We start from the raw sequence: 22,078 nt of genomic DNA, 5'->3' as shown, positions 1-22,078 counted from the left end.
CGATACAAGATCTCGAGTTGTTTGTATGTTTGTTTGTTTGTTCGTTCGTTTGTTTGTTTTTTTTTTCTTATTATTTTTCCCCGTATTAAATAAAAAGAAGAAAATTTATTTATTATTATTATTATTATTTTACCACACAAAATGAGAGAGAAAGAAAAAGAAAATCGATAAAATGGAAATAAATATCGATAAAATTTTTTTTTTTTTTATCAATTAATTTTTTAAACGACGGTAATAAATTTATGTTTGTTTGTTTGTTTGTTTAATTTTCAAATCGTTTGTAGTTGTTTTCCTTTTTCCTTTTTTTTTTTTTTTTCTCGGGCTATTAATTTGTTACTTTGTTTTGTTTTTCTTTCGCTAAATTTATTACCTTTTATTTAACACAATGATAATTTCATTTTTACACAAAATTAAAAAAAAAATTTTTTTTTTTTTTTCTTTCTTTCTTTCTTTTCGATCGATCAGTTTAAAACATAAGTTTGTATTATTAATTAGAAATAAATGATGAATATATTTTATTTATCGATTTTATTATTATTATCATCATCATCATTTGGTAATTGCAAAAGGGATGAAAATTGGAGGGAAGAATTCGTTAACAATGATACGAATGTGAAAAATTACGTTAAAGAAAATTACGAGTACGAATACGTATCGGATGGGAATCAAAATGGCGACTTACGACAATTTACGGATGATGGTATCTACATGATAAAAATGTCAGAGGAAAATAACGAGTCGGATATTCAACTCCTTTGGAATAATTATAAAAAATGGTTGTTGGTCAGTTTTTATAAATATGTCGTAATTGCTTATAATCCGTGGGTTTTGACGAATTTAAATGGAAGAACATATACGAGAACAACAAACGATAAAAGATCAGTACAGGAAATTAATTATTCGACCAATGGAGAATTTGTTTGTTTTCCCGAAGTCGGTTGTTTCGCCGTGGGAAATCCGTGGAAATCAAATTTTCGTCCGATACCGAAACCATTTGCACCGGATAAAATCGACACGACATTATTTTTTTTCTCGAGAAAAAATTCAAAAGATAAAATAGATATTAAATTATATCCGAAATTAAATATGAATAATGTTAAATATAATCCGGATAAACCGACAATGATACTCGCACACGGTTTTGCAAGTTCCGGCGATGCCTCCTGGATGTTGGATTTAAAAGATGTCTACCTGAGTAAAAAAGATGCAAACGTTTTTCTGGTCAATTGGGAAAAAGGTTCCAATATGTTGAATTATCTTCAGGTTGTTGGAAACATACGAGTCGTTGGAAAACAATTGGGAATGTTTGTGAGTCATTTGATTGAAAAATACAAAGCGAAACCGAAAAAATTTCATTTGATAGGACACAGTTTGGGTGCACACATTTGTGCCTACTTAGCTAAAGATGTACCTGGAATAGGTAGATTGACAGCATTGGATCCTGCTCAACCGGGTTTCGAAGGTTTCGATAAACTCGTCAGGTTGGATAGTAGCGATGCGGAATTCGTTGAAGTTGTACACACGAATGCAAAACCGTTTCCGATTTTGGGTTTCGGCATGATGGCTCCCTACGGTCACGTGGATTTTTATATGAATGGCGGTTTCGAACAACCCGGATGTTTACCGATACCGAAAAAAGAACTTCCGCCCGTTAAAAATCTTAAGGATTTAGCTAATTTTCCAGTCGAATTAATTTCAAGAACGATTACTTGTCCCCATTCGAGAGCGTATCAATTTATAACGGAAGCTTATAATCAAACCGGAGACTGTGTTTTTTGGGGTAGGAAAACGACCATTAAAAACATGGCTAAAACTGTTATGAATCACGTTTTGCAAGAAGTTTTTGGTAAAGTATATTATTTTTCGAAAAATCGTAATGCAAATGATGGGATACCCATGGGATTCGAAACGATATCGTCACCTCTGAGGGGATCTTTTATCGTGACGACAGGACGAGAGACGCCATTTTGTAAGGCATATTTTTAAATTTTATTTCAATCAATCTCGTTATCTCGAATGCAAGATTTTATGAAAAATTATCTTTCCATAAGTTAAACATAATTAAAAAAATTTTTTTAAAGTGATTTCCGCAACGAAAATTCAATTTTCTTAACGGTTATTTACCGTATATCACAAACATAAATAACCATTTTTATTTACACCTGTAAACACTTTTTTCTTTTTTTTTTTTGCAAAATTTTATTGTTAAATCAACTCAACGAATACCTTAATATATATTTTTTTTTAAATATATAAATTTTAACGGATCCTTTAAAAACAAAACAAAATCAAAAAAAATCCTTACCTGTAACCACAAACGAAAATTTTTCTCATTCGATTCCGTTAACGACGCGACGGTGCTGCCAATTCTGTCAAAATTAAACGTGACGTCATTTCCTGTAATCATAACTGTCAATTAATTAAAAAGTAAATAAAAAACGATTGTATAATCTTTGTTATTAAGATTCAAATTATTTATGATTTTGAGAAAATACTTACAAAATTACTTTTCAAAAAGATTAACAGGAATTATCGAATGATTGTTTTTATTATTATTATTATTATTTTGATAATTTTCCTTATTTTCCCTTAATGACCGTTCCAACCACGTAAATTTCTTTTAAAAAGGCTGATCTTTCCAATAATATTTTATAACTTGCAACGTAATTTTTAACTTCGTTTGTTTCATCTAAATAATAAGTTTTTGTTAATGTCATTTAAAAAGTAAATAAATAAGGAATCTCGGTAATTAAACGCGTACCTTTTTCACTTTTACTAGCAGGCGGTGAAAATTTAATTTTCATCGTAAATTTACCATTGGGATATATCCTTATTTCATCATTATCATTTACTCCCATCAAATGAAATATTTTTAACGATTCGTTATCGTTTGTAACGTCTTTATATTTATTTATTTGATTTGAAATCGTTTCCGGTAGTTCATCCCAAAAATTATTAATTGATTTTTCTTGTGCCGTTTTTTTATTTGTTTTTTTTTTTTCCTTATCCGGACTCGATTCTTTTTTTGTCGTTTCCGATGTTTTGACAATCGTATTATCTTCCGCCACGTTTTCAACGCCTTCTTTAACGAAATTCAATACGAATTGTAAATTCAATGCTTTCGGATTCAAATTTTCCACATCGAATTTAATTTCTTCGCTTGTCCCGGATTTCGAATAAATTTTACAACAGGAAAAATTAGGTATCATTTTATATTGTGGTACTATTGCTTCACCTTTCACGGTGAGAAATAAATTTGTCGATCCGTAATGTACTTCGAAATATTCTTTTTCCTAAAAAAAAAAAAATTTATTTTACTTACTCCCTTGTTTGTAAAAAAAAAAAATTTAAACTTACAACTCCTTTGTTTTCCAACGGTGTAAACGTTAAGGGTTGACACCAAATATGTTCGGGATCAACTTCGATTTTTTTAAGTCCCACATAAGATTTAAACGATCCCACGGGATTTAAAAGACTTATAACGGGATAAATTCTTTCAAATGATATATTTTGTATTTGAATAAAAGCTCTAGCACTCGTACCGATAAAAACTTTATTAAAATTAATTTCTTGACTCGTTCCTAAATATGTAAATTTCGGTTTTACTGTCGGACATAAAAGTATTAAATTATGCGTTTCTGTTCTATCGTTTTCAGATCCGCTGTTGTTGCTGTTGCTGTTGTTTATTTTTATAACGCACGTAATTTTAGTTTCTATATAAAAAGGATTAAGTATTTCTTGAAGATTACGTTCGCCGATGAATAAATCATTTTTTTCCAATTCTAGTGAGGATGCCATTTTCGAATCATCCGTTTTAGACATTCTTTTACTTGATTTTGATGATGTTTTACCACCCTTAACTTGAGACTAAAACAAACAATTTATTTTCAATTAATTTATTTAAAATTAAAAAAAAAAAATAATTGACATTTAATTATTCAGTTCAACTCACTCCAGTAAAATCTTTTTTATTTTTATCATTTTCCGATGTTATTTTTTTTATTTTTTGTGCTTTTGATTCACGACAAAGTTCATCCATTGGAATTTCAGGTTTATAAACAATATTAATAGGTAAACTCTGGAAAGGAAAAGAGAGAAAAATTATAAAGAAGAAAGAGAGGGAAGAAAAGAGAGAGATAGAGAAAAAAAAAATAATAATAAACCTCTCCCATTTTAAAATATCCACTTTGCGGTTCGAATTTGATTTGAGGACAATAACAATTGAATTCAAAACTCGCTTCGAATTTATTTTTATTTTTTTCATTTTTCAATTTTTTATATAAACAACATGTCGAAAAACAATTATTAAATCCGTTAATGAAAAATCTATAAAGTGAAAATGATGAACAAGGAGTCGATGGCAATTGTATAACCGATGCCGATAACTGACAATTTGGTTCATAAATAATCGCCTCGCAATTAATTATATTAATTTTCCCGTGTCCCGTATTAGTCGAATAAACATCCTCCTCCCCGTCTTCTGCTTCTTCTTCTTCTCTATCTTCGTGTTCTGTTATGGAAGACAGTCCACTTTTCGTAACGTTTTGTTGTTGCACCGAATCTTTTCCACCATCGTTATTATCATTATTATCATTATTTTTACATAAATTAATTCTTTTTAAAAACGAATGTTCCGATATGTTATTTTCTCCTCCGTCCATTTTTAAATAATTACGAATTTTAATTTCTTTTTCGTATTTTTTTTCTTTTTTTTTATCTTCTTGCAGTGAAACAACATCGTAACAATCACCATAATCTTCAAATTCTCCACAATCATCATCTTCACCTTCCCCTTCCCCTTCTTCTTCTACCACTTCTTCTTGTTCTTCCAGTAAATTTTTTTCTTTATCGAAATACGATTCGCCGCCTAGTACCACGTCATTATCTTCTCCCTAAAATTTTAAATAAATTGATTTTCTACTGCCATAATATATATATAGTCTTTTTGCAAATTTTATTCAAATACCCATGTACTTTCAAAACAAAACGTTTCTTCCTCTTGTAATAATTTTTCATTAAATCCTCCATATTCGGCAATCGACGTGACTTTCACGTGGAAAATATGGCGGCCATATTTTTCCAAACCGTCGAGTACGTCAATGCTCGGACTGTACAATAAAAAAAGTTGTATTGATTCCGTTGGAAGAATACGACCGAAACCCATATTTGGTTCGATCACGACCCCCTAAAAATTAATATTTAAATAAATTAATAATTATTTAAAATAAAATTTAAATTTTAAATAAATACCTTTGGCAAATTTAAAAATCCAAATTCTTGTACTGCCAACGAATGATTTGTTAATTTTATTGACGTTCGAACTGTCTCCAACGTATTCACGATTCCAAAATCAATATAAGATGGATTTAATTCCAGAGAATAATTTGTTATTATCGCAAATACGTAAATTTTAATATCGTCCATTTTACAATTTCTACTATTAGTCGGATGAATAAATATTGGAAATTCTAAAACTTTAGAATCCATTTTGAAATATTCATTCGCATCTTCGTATAAAGTAATTCTAAAAAAAAAAAAAAAAATTTTGTTTAACAACCGGAAATCGATTAAATAAACTCTTTGTAGTAATTCGTTGCCATGACGGTTTCTCGCGTCGTTTTTGGTTCAGTTGGGAGTGATAAACAACAGGAGTTTTTTCAAAAATGGGTCCGAAAAGTAAAAAAAGTACCGCTGGAAAAACAAAAAGTGGTTCGGGTGGTGTCGTAGATGGTGTAAGCACAACGGAAATGACAAGAGAACAACTCGAACAACATGCCAATCGTCTTCGTGGAGAAATGGAAAGAGAACGTGAGGAAAGACATTTTTTCCAATTGGAAAGAGACAAATTGAGAACGTTTTGGGAAATAACGAGACAGCAATTGTTGGAAAGCAAAGCAGAACTTCGTAATAAAGATCGGGAGTTGGAGGAAAAAGAAGAAAGTCATCAAGATCAAACGAAAATGATAAAACAAAAATTAAAACATTTACTATACGAACACCAAGTCGACATATTTGATTTGAGAGCGGAAAATGTCGTCTCATTGAAATTAGCACAAGAAAATTTTAACGAACAAGAAATTGCTTTGTTACAAGATAAGAAAAATTTAAAAGAAAAATTATTTGAATTGAATAAAAATCACGATGAATTGATGAGAGGATTGAAATTGGAATTCGGTCGAAAATTGAGCGAAATAAGAAAAGAATTCGAAATGGAAAAATTAGAAATCGAATCCAAATATGAAAAACTATTGGAAAGTCAAAGAAATGAATTTTTTATTTTACACAAAATGGAAATGACGGAAGTTAACGAAAGGAAAAATAAACACATAAAGGATTTGATTGAAAATCATGAAAAATCATTCACCGAAATAAAAATTTATTACAACGACATAACTCTAAATAATTTAGCATTGATATCGAGTTTGAAAGACCAAATAAAAAATTTAAAAGAAAAAGAAGAAAGAATGGAAAAATCATTGAGAGAAATAAAGAGAGAAAATCAAGGATTGAGAGAACCCGTGAAAAATGCCAAAGAAGAATCAATCGAATTATTTAAACAATTGACTAATTATAAAAAAGATAAAAAATCATTTGCCAACGTTAAGAAAGTTTTGGCGTCAACGCAAAAAGAACTTGAGGGTCTCAAATGGGAAAAAAGTTCTTTGGAATCCGCCGTCGAAAAATTACAAAAAGAAAAAAGCGAATTGAATGATAAATTAATTACGTCCGTGTTAAAAGTACAACAGAAATCCAATTTGAAATCTTTGCTGTTGGAAAAAAAATTAAAAGCGTTGGTTGAATTATTGGAACAGAGAGAAGCGCAATTTTCCGAAATCATGACCTTGTGTCAAATCGATCCTGAAATATTATCGACCGTTAATAACAAAGTCGAAGATTTGCTCAATAAGAAAAATGCAGCCATACAAGATTTAGAATTCGAATTGGCTAAAGCGAGTAAATCTCATGATGACGTACTCAGAACCTACGACGCCATTTTAATTAAATATAATATACCTAAAGAAGAATTCGAATCCATGTTTAAAAAATTATTTTCCGAACCTGTTATTTTCGATTTGTAATTTGTACCTCCGAATTATTTTTTACCTTGGATGTAATCTAACGGAAAAATCGCAGTGAGTATTAGATTGAATTAATGTTTCCTTTGGATAAACGCGAACGTGTTTTTTCATTAATTTTGATATTTTTACACAAACTGAAAATGGTCCTTTTCCAACGTTGGTAACTTTAAACTTTGTCGAATAAACTCCGCTGTTGGCAACGCATATTTTAAAATCAATAATTTCAGGTTCGACGATTAATGGAATTTTTTTTATGTCACCGATAAGTTCGATTTTTTCCTGAAAAAAAAGGAAAACTTTAGGAAAAGTACCTTCTTCGAATTGAAAATTATTAAAAACGTTAAACTCACTTCTAAACAATTGTAACAATTTTCGAATTGAAAAATATGAATTTCTTCATGAAATCCTTTATATTCAGGTATGAATTTAACATGGATATTTTTAATAGTGAATGGTGGTACGATTATGTGATATTTTTCAGAAAATCTAAACGTTGCAAAAATATTATCTTTTAATATTTCATTAATTAATTCTTGTGAAAAATTAACGGCTTCTTGATGTAAATCCATCTCGCCGTAAATTTCTTCTTCTTCTTCTTCTTCTAACGAATTAGAATTTTTTGTTTTATCTTCTTCTTCTTCTTCTTCATCCTCCTTTTCTCTTTCGTGTATTTCTTTAATTATTTTACAAGTGCAACTTTTTCCACCGGTATTGATTATTTTTATTATTTTTTTCATTGATTTAAAATTTTCCGGATTTGTTGCCGAACACCAAGTCAATGTGGGAAATCTTTTATGCAAAAAAAAAAAAAAATTTACAATTGTACGCTTTGTCTAAATTATTAATTTATATATATTATTTACATTATTCTTAATGGCGTTATCTGAACGATTGCTCTTGCGGGTACACAAGAAACGGGTACTAAAAAATAAGAATGTTGATACGGTTGACTTCGTCTTCTCGTTTCATAAACGATCGAACAATTAATCGCATCCTCTTCGTTTGAATTACAAAGACGAATTTTCGTACAGAAAACTAATCCTGATCTGAGAATAACGTTATCCCTAACGGCTACCTGTAACGTCGTCACATATTATGTATGAAATGAGTCACATAAAAAAAAAAATTAGGGCGATTTGAGATATTTTACCCCGATTGGAAAACATCCGTTTACTTTTGTATGAACCGTTATTCCAAAATATCTGCAATGTATGGGTTCCAATCCCACATTTGTTATTTTGACAGTTTGCGTGTATACTTTATCCTTTTGATAATTCTACAAACAATAAAATCTATTAAAAGAATAATTTTATCGCGATACCCATTGAAAAATAATTTTCATTAAACGTCATTTACATTGAAAATAATACTTTTTGGAGTGCATTCGAGGCATTTTTCATATCTATCATAATTATTTGAACTTGATTTAACGTGACGGTTAAATTCTTCTTCTGATAAAATTGATTCGGTTTTGTATTTTCCAACCGATTCCTAAAAATTCAAACGGTGGTAAATGAGTTTACATTTTTTTAAAAAAAAATTTTCCATTTTCCAGGTTTTTATATTTTACCTGTGATTTACTTCTTCTTTCGCAATTAATAGGTTGTTTATTTAATCTTGTTAAATTTTGTTCCTTTTCTGTAATAAATAAATATATTAAATCCTTTTTTACGATAAAAATCATAAATAATTTAAAATTTAAATATTTACCTTTAATAATTATGTCTTCGTTTTCATCTTCATCTTCATCTTCTTCTTCATCTTTATCTTCTTTCTTTTCTTCTTGTTTGTTAAAAAAAATTAAATTTTTTTCATCGGCTAAATAAGACTCACATATTTTCGATACTTTTCTTGATTTTTTCCTTTTGGTTGGTACGACGGTGTTGAAAAGTCCTAAACATAATATATTTTACTTATAAATAATAATAATAATAATGATTTAAAGAAGAAGAGAAAAAAAAAATTCTTTCATTTCAAACCTCTCCGTTTGTATTTTTGATCATCTAATAATTTTTTTATTATCAAATAATTTTTTTCATTTTTTATTTTTTCTTGTTCTTTTTTTTTCTTTTCAATTATTTCAACTTTTTTAAGAATTTCATTGAGTGAAATTTCATTCAAACCCTCAACATTCACTTTATAATATTCTTTTATTTTATTTAATAGTTTTTTCTTTTTTCTTTCACATTTTCTTCTTGTATTTTCAACGTTCCATTGAAACAATAATTTTTTTTCATCAAAATATTTCTGCACAAAAAAAAAAAAAAAAAAAAATTAATTTTATTATTTAGCATATATATTTACATAAAAAAATTTTTTTAAGTAAAATAATATCTTACCTGATAATTTTCGACATTTTTTGTCGAATTTAAACATTTAACACTTTGTTTAATTGATTGTAATTGTTCTTTACTGGACTGAAATGACGTTTGTTTGTTATTAATAATTTTTTTTTTAACAGAGATTTCATCATCATTTTTTTTCAATAAACTACCATCATTTTCTTTTGTGGTATCCGCCATTTAAACTGAAAAAAGTCATGAAATTTTTTTAAAAATAATCATCATTAGCATGTTGTAAAAGATGCACAAATATGAAACATCATTAAAATGATATTATTATTAGTATTATTGCTCATTTAATTAAAATCAATAATATTAATAATAATAATATTATAAATATTTACAATGATAATAATGGCCAACAGTAAAAAATAATTTGTCTGCTAAATTATTTTCTTTATGAATTTAAAAACCTTGTATTATTATTATTATTATTTTGTTGTTGTTTTACAATTATTCAAATAATTTTTTTTCTCTCTCTCTCACAATTTTAAATAAATAAATTATTAGTTAAAAAAAAAAGAAAACAAGGTTTTTAAATATATAATAATTAAAATGGGACCTAAAAAACAAAAAAATCCCATCATAATAGATGGAGTTGACACATCTGTTTTATCCAGGGAAAAGTTAGAAAAATTTGCAATTGCTTTAAAAGAAGCTTTGGATAAGGAAAGAGAAGAAAGGAATTTTTTTCAAATAGAAAGAGATAAAATAAGAACATTTTGGGACATAACGAGACAACAGTTGGAAGAATGTCGTACGGAATTATTGAACAAAGAAAGACAAATGGAAGAAAAAGAAGATTCACATTTCAACGAATCGAAATTATTTAAACAAAGAGTGAAATATCTAATATATGAACATCATAAAAACATATCTGAGCTGAGAGCTGAAGGAATGCTGTCACTTAAATTATCCCAGGAAGATTTTGAAGAACAGGAAAAGGCTTTACTTACAGATAAAAAAAATTTAAAAGAAAAATTAATTGAACAACAGAAACAACATCAGGATGTTGTTAGAAATTTAAATATGAAATTCAGTGAGGATTTAAGCAATGCAAGAAATGATTTTGAAGAAGAAGTAAGAGAACTTGATTTTAAATACAAAGAAGATTTACAATCAATAAGAGAAGAATTGGCTCTTAAACATAGAATGGAATTGACTGAGGTGGATGAAAGGAAAAATAAACAAATATCTGATTTGATAAAGGAACATGACAAAGCATTTTATGAAATGAAAAACTATTTCAATGATTTAATATTAAATAATTTAACATTAATATCAAATTTAAAAGATCAAATGGAAGAAATGAAAAGTAGAGAAGATAGAACGGAAAAAGCATTGAAAGAATGTCAAAAGGAAAATAAAAATTTAATGGATCCAATGAAACAGGCCATAACTGAAAATCGTGAGCTCAAAAGACAATTATCTAATTATGGAAAAGACAAAGTTGCTTTAATTGAAGCTTTAAAAAGAGTTAACGAACTTGAAAAAGAATTGGATGATTACAAATGGGAAAATGAAGCTCTCGAATTACGATTGTCTAAAACGGAAGAACAGAAAAACGAATTTCAAGATAGTTTCTTTTCAAGCATTTTAACGGCCCAAGAACAATCGGCCACGCGAAACATATTACTCGAGAAAAAAATGAAAAATATGTTAAAACTTCTAGAACAAAGAGAAACGCAATTTTCAGAATTTATAAAATCTCACAAAATTGATCATTCGAGGTTGGGTCCGGTTAATATAAGAATCGATAAACTATTGACAAAGAAAAATGCTACAATTGAAGATCTTGAATATGAATTAGCGCGAGTTAGTAAAGCACACGAAGATGTTTTGCAAACCTTCCAAGGAAAACTAGAACAATATGGCATACCTACAGGTGAACTTGGTTTCACTCCTGTCAGAACTGCTATGCTTACATCAAAAGCTCCTGCAGGACTCGTCGCCCTTAATAAATAAATTACATTTTAACAATAATTTAACACAAAAAATAAATTTGGCAATAACTTGATATTCTTCTTACTCTATGTAATTTTTGATTTGCAAATGAGAAATTTATTTACTCTATTTCAAATCTTTTTAACGGTTTTTTATATTCGCGCTCTTGATGACGTCATAACATATCGATATTTTTTACTTGCCATCAAAATAGTGTTTATATGTAAATTTACACACAATATCAGTGATTTAGAATTTCGAAAAACTTATTAAAATAATGTTTAATAATAATTTTTAAAATAAAACATTTAATAAATTATATATTATAAAATCTGATCATTAGATAAAATCAAATATTTTTGAGAAAATTTTTTTTTTAAAATTAAAATTATTTAAATTTTATATTAACTTACACATGTTTTAACAGTGATTATATTTCTGATAGTATTAAACATTTTTTATATTATTATATTTATATTAGTTAAATATAACTGAAAATAAAATATTTTAAAAGAAGAAACTGTATTAATGTTAACAATTTTATTTAATTTTAAAATCCTGTAAAAAACAAAACCGGTTGATGTACATATAAAATAAATTTTTGGAAAACCTTTTTAATACAAATTACTATTATTATTTTTCATATAATTCAAACAGGAGTTTATTTGAAAAAGATTATAAGCATTATATAAACTTATGCTTCAAATCCTTTAAAATTAAAAAAAAATTTTTCGAATTGTTTTAATTTGAGATTTAAGATGAGTAAAATTCATTAATCACCATTACAATTTTTTTAAATAGAAAATGTATTTCAATAATTTAAAAATTTCAAGCATTAATAATAATATTTGTAGACTAAAATATATCGTCCCATTTTTTTCAAAGCAAAAACAGTGTGAAAAATTTTATGATCCATTTTATAACCTTTATTATTTAAAAATGAAGATATAGAACTATCAATATTATCAAACAAGGCAATATGAGTCGGCAAATTTTGGTTATCCCAATAATTATTTAGCCAAACTATAGGATAATTGAAAAAATCATCACTTTCATCATAACTATTTTCCTTTAATGGAGGTTCACATTCCAAAAATTTTACTGTTACATTTTGATGTAAATGACTGTATAGTGGTGTCGAGTGACAAGGCATTAAAAATAAGAATGAAGACTTTTCTTTATAAACATCAATTTCATTCCTTAAATAACTCATAAGATGAAATTGTCCTCTTTGATGAAATAATCCCAGTAAAACGGAAGGTATGAGAAAACTGAATACTGAAGTTAATATCCAAAAAAACTTCCATTTGTTTTTATTTATGTAATATTCCGATTGGAATTTTATACATAATATCATCATCTAAAACAATTTTAAATGTTTTTTAATTTGATAAATTCAAAAAAAATAACTTTGTAAATAACATTAAATTATTCTTACCAAAGGAACTAAGGGTAGTAAAAATCGAAACTCTTTATGAGGTACATTTGAGAGAATTATTAAATTAAATATTATTACGAAGACAAATATAAAAAAAATTGGATTATTTTTGTTTTTTGAAATTTTTACATCATTCCCTAAAAAAAATTCAACAAAAAAATAAGAATTTGATTGCAGAAAAAAAAATTTGATAATTATACATACTTACTAAATAAAGAAAAAATCTCTAACATGAAAGGTATTATTTGAAGCCCAAGAACGACTGGCAACCCTTGGGTAATGTACCAATAAAAAGGATGGGTACCATAAAAAGATGAAATGTTTTTAAATATGTTAAAATAAAAAAAGTTGAGTATGGGGATAACAAATTTTCCATACCAAATACGATCTATAATAATTGACAGAGGCAATGTCAAAAATACTGCAGGCAATAAACAATTAACAACAAATTTTGATTTTTCCATTAAGTTTAATTTATAAAGTTGAAAAAGTACAAGTGGACCCCATATGGTAGTTGCCGTAGGACGAATTAAACAATTAAGGCAAACAAAAATTAAATATTTTATTGTTTTTTTTTCTAAATCATTACTGGAAATCAAATTTTTTTTACTTTTCGGATGTTTTAAAAAAATATTCCAAGGGTAAAAATAAAGTGCTAAAATTGTGAGACATGTTTCTAAAGTATTAGTCAAAGTTCTTATACCGCAATAATACCAAAACCAATTTGTGAAAATGGAAAATTTGGTCCAAAATTCTTTCAATCCCAAATTTCTACATAATAAAAAAAAGTAATAATCTGATACAGCAGTTAGTATGGCTTGTAATATTTTGGGAAGTGTAATGAGAATAGGAGGGAAATCAATAGAGAAAAAATGTAAAATCTTGTAAAATACATAAAATATAAATGGGTGTAAATAACTGCGAAGACCTTCTTTCCATTCCCAAGTAAGATAGCCATACCCAAAGGCCATGTTATGAGCAACTTCTAATGATTGCCAATATTCATCGGGAGCATATGATGTCTGCACTATTAAAACAGATGATAATCTAAACAGTAAAAATGCCAAGAACGTTAAATTAATTTTTTTTTTCATTTATTAACAAACATAAATTCAACATCCATAGAAATTATAAATTTGTTTACAAGTAACGTGTCACTAAATCGTGGCAGCAGTTAAATGAATTTGAAATTTTGTATTGAAACAAAGCCTTTTGTAATATATACTTTCCCAAGTTTCTTTACATCAATAAAAAATGTAACATGGCGGAAGACGTAACTAAAACTTATAATTATCCAAAAAAAAATTCAAAAATTATTGTTAATGTTGAGGATGTATTGCCGGATATTTTAGTTGTGTCTTTTGCGTTTGATAGTAAATTATTTCAAGGAGTTTTGCTTGATTCTACGAAAAAGTAAGCTTTTTGTTCACGCCTTTTTATAAATAGTTAGCAAAGTCGCTTTTTGTTTAACTTCTGCTAATATTTCTTTTTAATACATTTTAAAAAAATATTGTTTGCTTTAATTAAATTATCTTCTGTTCAAAATTAAACTCAAATCCTTGATTAATTTCTATCGTCTAAATGATTCCAAAAAAAAAAAAGATGAGTAATCAAATCTTAGGGCGGATTTGATGCCAAAATTTTTTCACTGAAAACATGATCCAATGATGTTTTTTTAATAAATGTTAGATTTATTAATAATACGAAGCTTCAAAACTATATAATTTACCGAAAAAGGCTAAATTAAAAGAAATTAAGAGAAATTGTATACGTGACATTAAGTTTCACCAGATTTTACTACTACCAAATTACATCAAGTTGGGGTGGTGCATTTTACCTTATTAATGACGATTTTAAGAAATTTTTTAATAATTATTAAAAACTGTTTAAATTCATTGATATTATTTAAAAAATTACTACCATTAGTTAAAATATTTATACTTTAGTGAAGTTTTGATTTTTAATTGTCAAAATAACTTATTTTTTAGTAGAATGATTTCATTCAAATATTTTTTGAAGATTACAAAATCCTGTGTAACATAAAATAATGTAAAATGTTTTTTAAAAAATAAAAATCTTTTTCTTCAGTTTACATTTGTTTTTTTTTTTTAACTAAAAAATAAACTTTTACTTATAATAATACCTTAATTTTTTAGTCACCAAGTTATGACATCATTGGCAAAGAATAATACAAGGTTTTGTAACAGTATTTGTTCATTTCAGACTATTACCATGTGGTATTATTCCCCCTTCACATATCATGCCTCCTTTAGGAACAGGAACACAGTTGGAAGATACGGAAGACAAGTTATTCAGTGCAAGCCAAAGGTTTACTTATTTTCAAGACAAGCCCAATCCGGGGAATGGAAGGTTTGCATTAAAAAGAAATATTCGTCCTCCAGCAAGATTCAAAAATGCAAGAATGACAGTTCGATTACGTCCACGCCAGGTTTTATGTTCCAAATGTCGAGGTATTTGCAACGAGAATTCCGAAAACGTAGACTTTTCAACAAGAAAAAAAAAAGGTGCAGATCCTTTAGTTTCTGATGCACCTCCATCAAAACTGCCACGTGGAGATCGAAGACTGCGTTCAGCCGGGGAAATATCCCCAAGACCTATTTTTCCTGATAATTATAGGGAACAACCAAAAAAAAATAATCATTCCGATTATTCCGGGGGTAAAAATAAAAAGCTTACTCCTTCCCTTATTCCTACACTTTCAAGACTTCAACCCAGCGAAATCACTAAAGCAATGAATGGTAAAGTTAAAATAAAAATTGTCGGAAATTATTGGTTGAAAAATGATACTACTGAAAATGAAAAAAAAAACGATAATTTAATGCTTTTCGGAGACTCTAAACCCAATGTTACAGAAGAACAAGATCCTCTTTTAATACCAGTTACCGAATCAAATAAAGATAAAACAATTAGCAAACCAAAATTTATAGCTACCGAATATTCTTTAAACATTACGCCAGTTAATAATAATTTTATTGATAAAGAAAGTGAGCCTATTATTCCAGTGGAATTAGTGAAAACAGTAGAAACCGTGAATGTGGAAGGAAGTGAAGAACAAGATCCACTATGTACAGAAGATCCCCTGGCCATACTTACTAAAGATGGTGAAACAGATGCCAAAGCAGCAGCAGCAGCAGCCAATGCCAAAAGAGTACTGCGTAAAAAAAGAAGTGTTGGATCGATGGAAGATTTATGGGATGAAACCATTTTCGAGGATAAATTTTCCGACAATGGAAAAAATGGGAGCAACGTTAAATCCAGAACGACTCCAATAATAAAAATTTCATTCGGATCTGGAACTGGAGAGGGAACCGTACTTAAAATTCCAGCCAAAGTTCAAAATTACATTCCAGTTGAAAACGCAGAGGAAGATAAAGATAAGGAGAAAACAAAGAGGGACGCAAGTGCAAAAGCAGCCAAAAAAGCTTTAAAAAAAGCGAAGAAAGAAGCTAGAAGAAAAGTATTGGGAGGAACGTCGCCCGCGAGATCCATAGGCGGAGCCTCTCCCAGGTATCCTAATTTATCACCGAGGTACGCAATCAGTTGTTCTTCTCCAAGGTATGGATTGGGTGGCAACGGATCCCCGAGGCATACATTAGTAGGAAATTCGTCTCCGGCGTATGAGGTTTTACCCACTCGAAGACACAAACACAAGGTTAAACATAAAAAGCGTCACAAAGAAGAGAAAAAACACAAAGATTCGGATGCTGTAATAGTCGGGAATAATATAATTAACGTAAGGGATGGGGATAATATAAGAGAACAATGTTTAAAACAAAAACTTTCAATTAGTTTAAAAAGACTGAACGCTAATGCTTACATGAGATGTGATTCATCATCAAGTGGTTCAAAGAGTCCAAGCAATTCTGATGCATCGGACGATCCTTCGGACACGGTTCCTGATTTTCCTGGTAATTCTCTAGTTATGAGAATTCCCACGCAAACCATAACCTCTTGTCAGACGAGCGATGGACGATTAATGGCTGTCGGTGACGTGGTTTGGGGAAAAATCCATGGATTTCCATGGTGGCCTGGAAAGGTACGTTTGTACAAATTTACAGCAAACAGTTTAATAACCAATCATTAGTAAATAAAATCAAAAAAAAAAAAATTTACGTGCCAAGGTATTAAGCATCACAAAGTCATTGAAAGATGATGAAGCTTACGCGTCACCCCAGGCTCACGTTGCTTGGTATGGATCATCGACGTCCTCACTTATGTCTTGCGATCAACTTAATCCGTTTTTAGAAACTTTTCAGGTAGGGAAAAAAAATCCTGTAAAATTTAATAAAAAATTTTCTTATTTTCTTATTATAAATAAAAAAAAACTCTGACATTTCAGATGAGATACAATAAAAAAAAAAGAGGACCATATAAGGAAGCCATTAAGCAAGCAACATCAGAAGCTAAAAGAGGTGAAGGTTTTATTTCAACGGATTTATATTCATCGCCGAGTGAAGTTGACGTCGTGTCATAATAAATAAATATTTAGTCTAATATTAATAATTAATAATTAATTAATAAACAAAACAAGCACACAAAAATTATAAATTTCACTTTATACATATACATATATAGAAAAAAAAAATGACCTCCTGATCAGGAGGTTTTAAATTTTTTATAAGGTTGCCAAAGAAGGTCTGAATTTTACAATTTTTTTTTTTTTAAAGTATTATTATTATTTTATACTGATATTTTTGAAGGGAGAGGTTACTATTATTATTATTATTATAGTAAAGCTTTTATCATTAGTAATCCACACATATATATATATAAAATTCGAGCCAATTATTTTTTATTTGTATTTGCATAGCAAGCAATCAAACAAGATTTTCAACGGATATTTTTTTTCTTTTTTAATTTTTTTTAATTTTTTATTTTTAATAAAATACTTAAGCGATTACTTTATTTAATCAATTTTTTTGTTATTTTTTTATACATATATACAAATCCGCAATAAATAAAAAATAAATAAACTACATAATCTGCATTCATGTTTATGTAACAAAAGAAAAAAATTGATTTTATTTATTATTTATCAAAGACTTATTATTATTATTCTTCAGTTAAAGTAAAAAAAAAAAAAAAATTAATTTTTCGTTAGTGACAATAATAATAATAATAATAATAATAATGAATTATTTTTTAAAATGATTAATAATAATGATCTGTGATCATATATGAAAAAAAATTTGTTTTTTGAAAATTTTACACATAAAAATAAAATATAATTGTTTACTACTACTTCTACTACTACTACCACTACCACTACCACTACTACTACTACTCCTGTGTAATATATAAAAAAAAAAAATTTTTTTTCAATTATTTTTTTGTACCTTTAATCTTAAGTATTTTATTTAAATCAAACCGTTACATGTTTTTTATTGTTTTATTATTATTATTATTTTTTTTTTTTTTGTATAATTACGCTTATTTATAAAAAATATTTAAGACATTTTGTGTTAATATATAATTTCACCGAAAAATGTTTTTAAAAAATTATTTTATTTAAATAAATTAATTGTGGAAGAAAATTTTTTTTTTTTGAAATTATTTTCTTACTATAAATTTTTTAAATTTAACAATAAAAAAAAAATACGTATCACGATTATTATTATTATTATTATTATTAATAATATATTTTTTGGTGATAAAATATATAAAAAATTGGTGGTGAAAAAAAAGATAAGGGTAATTAAAAATTTATATTAAATTTTATTAATTAATTAATTACAATACTAATATAAATTTATATACTGTAAAATTTGAAATATTATATATATATATATATATATATATATATATATATATATATAAATAGAAAATTTAAATTTTATTTAATTTTTTTTTTATCCTTATTTCAAATTTTGACCGTTATTTTTAAAAAAAAATGAAAGAAGAAAAATTTATCGAGTACTACAACACTTATTATAGGTTTGAAATAATTATTTAAAAGTCACTAACAACTTATCGGTTAAATTTTTTTTTTACATTTATTAATTAACTAATGGAAGACCATAATCAATCAAATTTACAAATTATTTTAAGTATTAATGGCAGTAAGTTTTCATCGATTATCATAATTAAATTATTTAAACAATGATTGATTTAATAAAAAAAAAAAAAAGAACATAAACATTATTTAATTTGCTTTTCTATAATAATTGACTAATTTTTATTATTATTATTTTAATTATTACAATTAACAATATTTATTTTTATTGTCTCGATTAAATCATACAAACTATTCCATCAAATTTGAAAACTTAAATAAATATAAATTTTTTTTCTCTTCATCCCCCCTATTAAATATTTTTTATAAGAAATAAATTATAACAAAAGTGATAACAAAAATAAAAATAAATAAATAAAAATTTTAATATGAACAAATACATATTTACTTATAAATAATTACAAATCGAAATAATTTTTAATTATGTACATAATGTCTTTTTGTTTTTTGTTTTCGGTAACTCAACTTTTTTCATTTAATACAATAAAATAAAAGTAAAAAATAATGAAAAAATGTCTCCTATACTGTTTTTTAAAGCAGGTAAAGTTTTGTTTTTTTTTTTAATTATGTATACATTTAATTGAAATAAATAAATATTTAATTCCTTTTAAAAATTTTTTACATAAAAAGCTTAATTAATGTGCGGCATCTCAAACGTTCTCAATAAATAAATATATAAAATACAAAAGAAATAATAATAATAATAATAATAATGATTTTCCATTATTTTGAAACTTTTCTTTCGAAATGAAACATTAAGTGTGTAAATATTATCAATTAATATTTGCATGTTTATTTTTTAGGAGCAGAGGATTTTCTTACAAGTAAAAAATTACACTTTTTAAATAGTATTAATAACAATGACTACAACAATAATGATAGTTTTCCGATAACAATTCTAAATTTCTCCACTACAAATAATAAATTTAAATATAATCTTAGAGACCTTTGTTAAAATACATTTTAGTTGGATAGGGTTGTTCTATATTTTTTTTCAATTTTTCTATGGCTGATGATTCGTATTTCTGTAATGTGCAGTATGATATTTCGCTAAAAGTAAAAAATATATATATATATATATTGATAAAATTAGATTAAAATTAAATTTTTTTTTTTTTTTAAATAATTTATTTGACTAACCATTTTTGAGGGAAAAGTCCACAAGCAATCGGTACCATAAAAATTAATCTAAGAAAATAAAAAATTTTAACAAATGATTTAATTAGTTTTGCACAGTCTGAAAAAAAAAAAAATTTTTTTCTTATTGTTCGAACTTACGAAAGTCCAGCTGCAAGCACTTGAACAGGACCTTGAATATTTGGATATTTACAAAACAATGGTTTAGACTGAATTTTTTCCATTATAATGGGAATGACAGCTTGTGAAAAAAGAAAAAAACAAATGTAAATTTTAAAAAAACAGCGATTACATGTAAAAAAAAAAAAAAATTCTCTCAACTTACTCATTCCTGGAAATGCCATAAATATTCTGGAAAATACAACCTGAGAAATACCCTTAGCAGCAGCTAGTTTTGAATCTGTAACATAATTTCCATTTTCATCCATCAAAGCAATTCCATTAATTAATTCTCCTTGTCTCATAAGAGGAATGTTCACACAATTTGCAGCAGCCACAGCCACAAATGGAACATATCTCTACAATAAAAAATTTTCTAATGATCAAAACCTTTGAACCATATAAATATATATATATATATATTTTTCTTCAATCATTAAAATACCTGAAAAAGTGGATTGGCTTTATTGGCTAAATATTTTTTGCAACCTAATGCTGCTACCAGGGCAGCACCAGTAGCAGAAACATAAGCAGTTACCAACTGAGTTGTAGACACAGGTGATTTAGCATTACGATTAGTAAAATTGACTAATGCATTAAACGATTGATTAACCCATTGCCAAAAAATAATTGCAGTTGATGTTCTAAATTAAAAATAAAAAAAAAAATTCCGAGTTTTATTCGAAACAATATGTATTATGGTAACTAAATATGTAATATTTAGTTTTCTTATCTTGTTTTGTTGTCAAACAAAATTAGACAAATAACCAAATTGTTATGTAAAATAATTACACAATAAATTATTGTTACATAATGGGAGCACAGTAAATTACAATAATTACTATAAAAGTACAAAAAAATTCTATAAAAATTGACATAAAAAAAATGCATAATTTATATACACATCTAAAACTAACTTATAAAATTGAAGCATAGCTCCAGTAATTAACATTCCGCCAGGAACCTGAAAGGACATTCTTCCAAACAAATTTTGCTTTTCTCCGGTATCAGGATGAAAGCTAGATTCGTAAAGTTTTTTAGCATAAATAACTTCATCCATAGATGTGCCTTTTGGCTCATTTTGATTTCTAAAAAATAAGTATTAAAAATTTTACTTCAATTTTTAAATTATACTGATTAGAATAAATAAATTATAAATTATTATTACTTATATGCATTATATAATTCTTTTGCTTTTTCTAGTTTTGCATCAGAAGTAAATACGGTTCTTGGATCAGTGATAAAAGCAAAATGCTTAACTCTTCCAAAAAATGTACTCTGATCCCAAAGTGGCTGTGTAATATCAATTCTATCAGAAGCCATAACTTAATTATTGTTGTTTTTAATTCTGACGTCTAACGTTATCACAAAAAAAAAAAAAAAAAAATTATCATTACGATAAATAACAATAATAAAAAAAAAAAGCAGTAAAAAAATTCTGTAAAATAAATAAAATTAAAAATAAATAAAAAAATGCAAAGTTTGTACCTTACATAAAAATTTTTTTTTTTACTCAATCAATGTCAACAAATTTGATAAAAAGGAAAATAAAAAGAAAAAATCAAAATCAAGATCGATTTTTACCAATTCCATTTAAATAGCACAAATATTGAAAAATAAAGAGCATCGTGTAACTACAATTATTTAAATAAAAAAAAAAAAAAACAAAATAAACTGTGATAAAAACTACAAAACAAAATGTTTAAATAAAAAAAAAAAAAAAAAATATTTAATAAAAATAATTAAAGACAAATATACAATAAACATACATTTTCAGTTATAAAATAAATAAATGAATAATTTCTTTCCAAGTAGAAAACTTCTGCAATTAACTTTTACCAACATAAGAAAATTATAATTTTTACGAAAGTTTTGCCAACATAAAATTTAACAAATGTTAAATTTGTTAAATTCAATATATATATATATACAATAGTGTAAATGT

At 26.7% G+C, this 22,078-nt stretch overlaps 9 protein-coding genes across 9 annotated transcripts; 4 read left to right on the top strand and 5 right to left on the bottom strand.

The window, feature by feature from the left end:
• Positions 1 to 717: 717 nt before the first annotated feature.
• On the top strand, positions 718 to 1,986 carry Phum_PHUM450950 (triacylglycerol lipase, pancreatic, putative; the record flags this gene model as incomplete). Its single annotated transcript, XM_002429738.1, has 2 exons — positions 718 to 1,221; positions 1,264 to 1,986. 2 exons carry the CDS (start codon positions 718 to 720, stop codon positions 1,984 to 1,986), a joined length of 1,227 nt encoding a protein of 408 aa, XP_002429783.1.
• Positions 1,987 to 2,579: 593 nt separating this feature from the next.
• On the bottom strand, positions 2,580 to 4,039 carry Phum_PHUM450940 (uncharacterized protein; the record flags this gene model as incomplete). Its single annotated transcript, XM_002429737.1, has 4 exons — positions 2,580 to 2,689; positions 2,762 to 3,286; positions 3,354 to 3,867; positions 3,953 to 4,039. The coding sequence occupies 4 exons, from the start codon at positions 4,037 to 4,039 to the stop codon at positions 2,580 to 2,582; spliced, it is 1,236 nt and encodes a 411-aa protein (XP_002429782.1).
• A 915-nt stretch (positions 4,040 to 4,954) lies between these two features.
• Phum_PHUM450930 (uncharacterized protein) lies at positions 4,955 to 5,487 on the bottom strand (the record flags this gene model as incomplete). Its single annotated transcript, XM_002429736.1, has 2 exons — positions 4,955 to 5,108; positions 5,315 to 5,487. The coding sequence occupies 2 exons, from the start codon at positions 5,485 to 5,487 to the stop codon at positions 4,955 to 4,957; spliced, it is 327 nt and encodes a 108-aa protein (XP_002429781.1).
• Positions 5,488 to 5,663: 176 nt separating this feature from the next.
• Phum_PHUM450920 (Growth-arrest-specific protein, putative) lies at positions 5,664 to 7,079 on the top strand (the record flags this gene model as incomplete). The annotated part of the gene is made up of 2 exons (XM_002429735.1): positions 5,664 to 6,737; positions 6,813 to 7,079. The coding sequence occupies 2 exons, from the start codon at positions 5,664 to 5,666 to the stop codon at positions 7,077 to 7,079; spliced, it is 1,341 nt and encodes a 446-aa protein (XP_002429780.1).
• Positions 7,080 to 7,100: 21 nt separating this feature from the next.
• Phum_PHUM450910 (uncharacterized protein) lies at positions 7,101 to 9,082 on the bottom strand (the record flags this gene model as incomplete). Its single annotated transcript, XM_002429734.1, has 8 exons — positions 7,101 to 7,358; positions 7,430 to 7,565; positions 7,898 to 7,912; positions 7,943 to 8,154; positions 8,230 to 8,355; positions 8,436 to 8,570; positions 8,913 to 8,972; positions 9,059 to 9,082. 8 exons carry the CDS (start codon positions 9,080 to 9,082, stop codon positions 7,101 to 7,103), a joined length of 966 nt encoding a protein of 321 aa, XP_002429779.1.
• An 894-nt stretch (positions 9,083 to 9,976) lies between these two features.
• On the top strand, positions 9,977 to 11,618 carry Phum_PHUM450900 (uncharacterized protein; the record flags this gene model as incomplete). The annotated part of the gene is made up of 3 exons (XM_002429733.1): positions 9,977 to 10,588; positions 10,814 to 11,368; positions 11,580 to 11,618. The coding sequence occupies 3 exons, from the start codon at positions 9,977 to 9,979 to the stop codon at positions 11,616 to 11,618; spliced, it is 1,206 nt and encodes a 401-aa protein (XP_002429778.1).
• A 582-nt stretch (positions 11,619 to 12,200) lies between these two features.
• On the bottom strand, positions 12,201 to 13,926 carry Phum_PHUM450890 (glycosyltransferase, putative; the record flags this gene model as incomplete). The annotated part of the gene is made up of 6 exons (XM_002429732.1): positions 12,201 to 12,289; positions 12,320 to 12,725; positions 12,804 to 12,940; positions 13,189 to 13,380; positions 13,414 to 13,850; positions 13,910 to 13,926. The coding sequence occupies 6 exons, from the start codon at positions 13,924 to 13,926 to the stop codon at positions 12,201 to 12,203; spliced, it is 1,278 nt and encodes a 425-aa protein (XP_002429777.1).
• Positions 13,927 to 14,064: 138 nt separating this feature from the next.
• Phum_PHUM450880 (uncharacterized protein) lies at positions 14,065 to 17,434 on the top strand (the record flags this gene model as incomplete). Its single annotated transcript, XM_002429731.1, has 5 exons — positions 14,065 to 14,216; positions 15,027 to 16,860; positions 16,946 to 17,080; positions 17,164 to 17,275; positions 17,400 to 17,434. 5 exons carry the CDS (start codon positions 14,065 to 14,067, stop codon positions 17,432 to 17,434), a joined length of 2,268 nt encoding a protein of 755 aa, XP_002429776.1.
• Positions 17,435 to 19,775: 2,341 nt separating this feature from the next.
• Positions 19,776 to 21,456, bottom strand: Phum_PHUM450870 (Sideroflexin-2, putative; the record flags this gene model as incomplete). The annotated part of the gene is made up of 7 exons (XM_002429730.1): positions 19,776 to 19,887; positions 19,978 to 20,025; positions 20,116 to 20,215; positions 20,300 to 20,492; positions 20,579 to 20,777; positions 21,051 to 21,221; positions 21,302 to 21,456. 7 exons carry the CDS (start codon positions 21,454 to 21,456, stop codon positions 19,776 to 19,778), a joined length of 978 nt encoding a protein of 325 aa, XP_002429775.1.
• Between the last annotated feature and the right edge of the window lie 622 nt (positions 21,457 to 22,078).

Source organism: Pediculus humanus, genomic scaffold, assembly GCF_000006295.1.
Source record: "Pediculus humanus corporis 1103172108221 genomic scaffold, whole genome shotgun sequence".
Taxonomy (NCBI): Eukaryota; Metazoa; Arthropoda; class Insecta; order Psocodea; family Pediculidae; genus Pediculus; species Pediculus humanus.
Note: the sequence above shows the minus strand (reverse complement) of the source record. Positions and strands in the feature narration are given on the sequence as shown.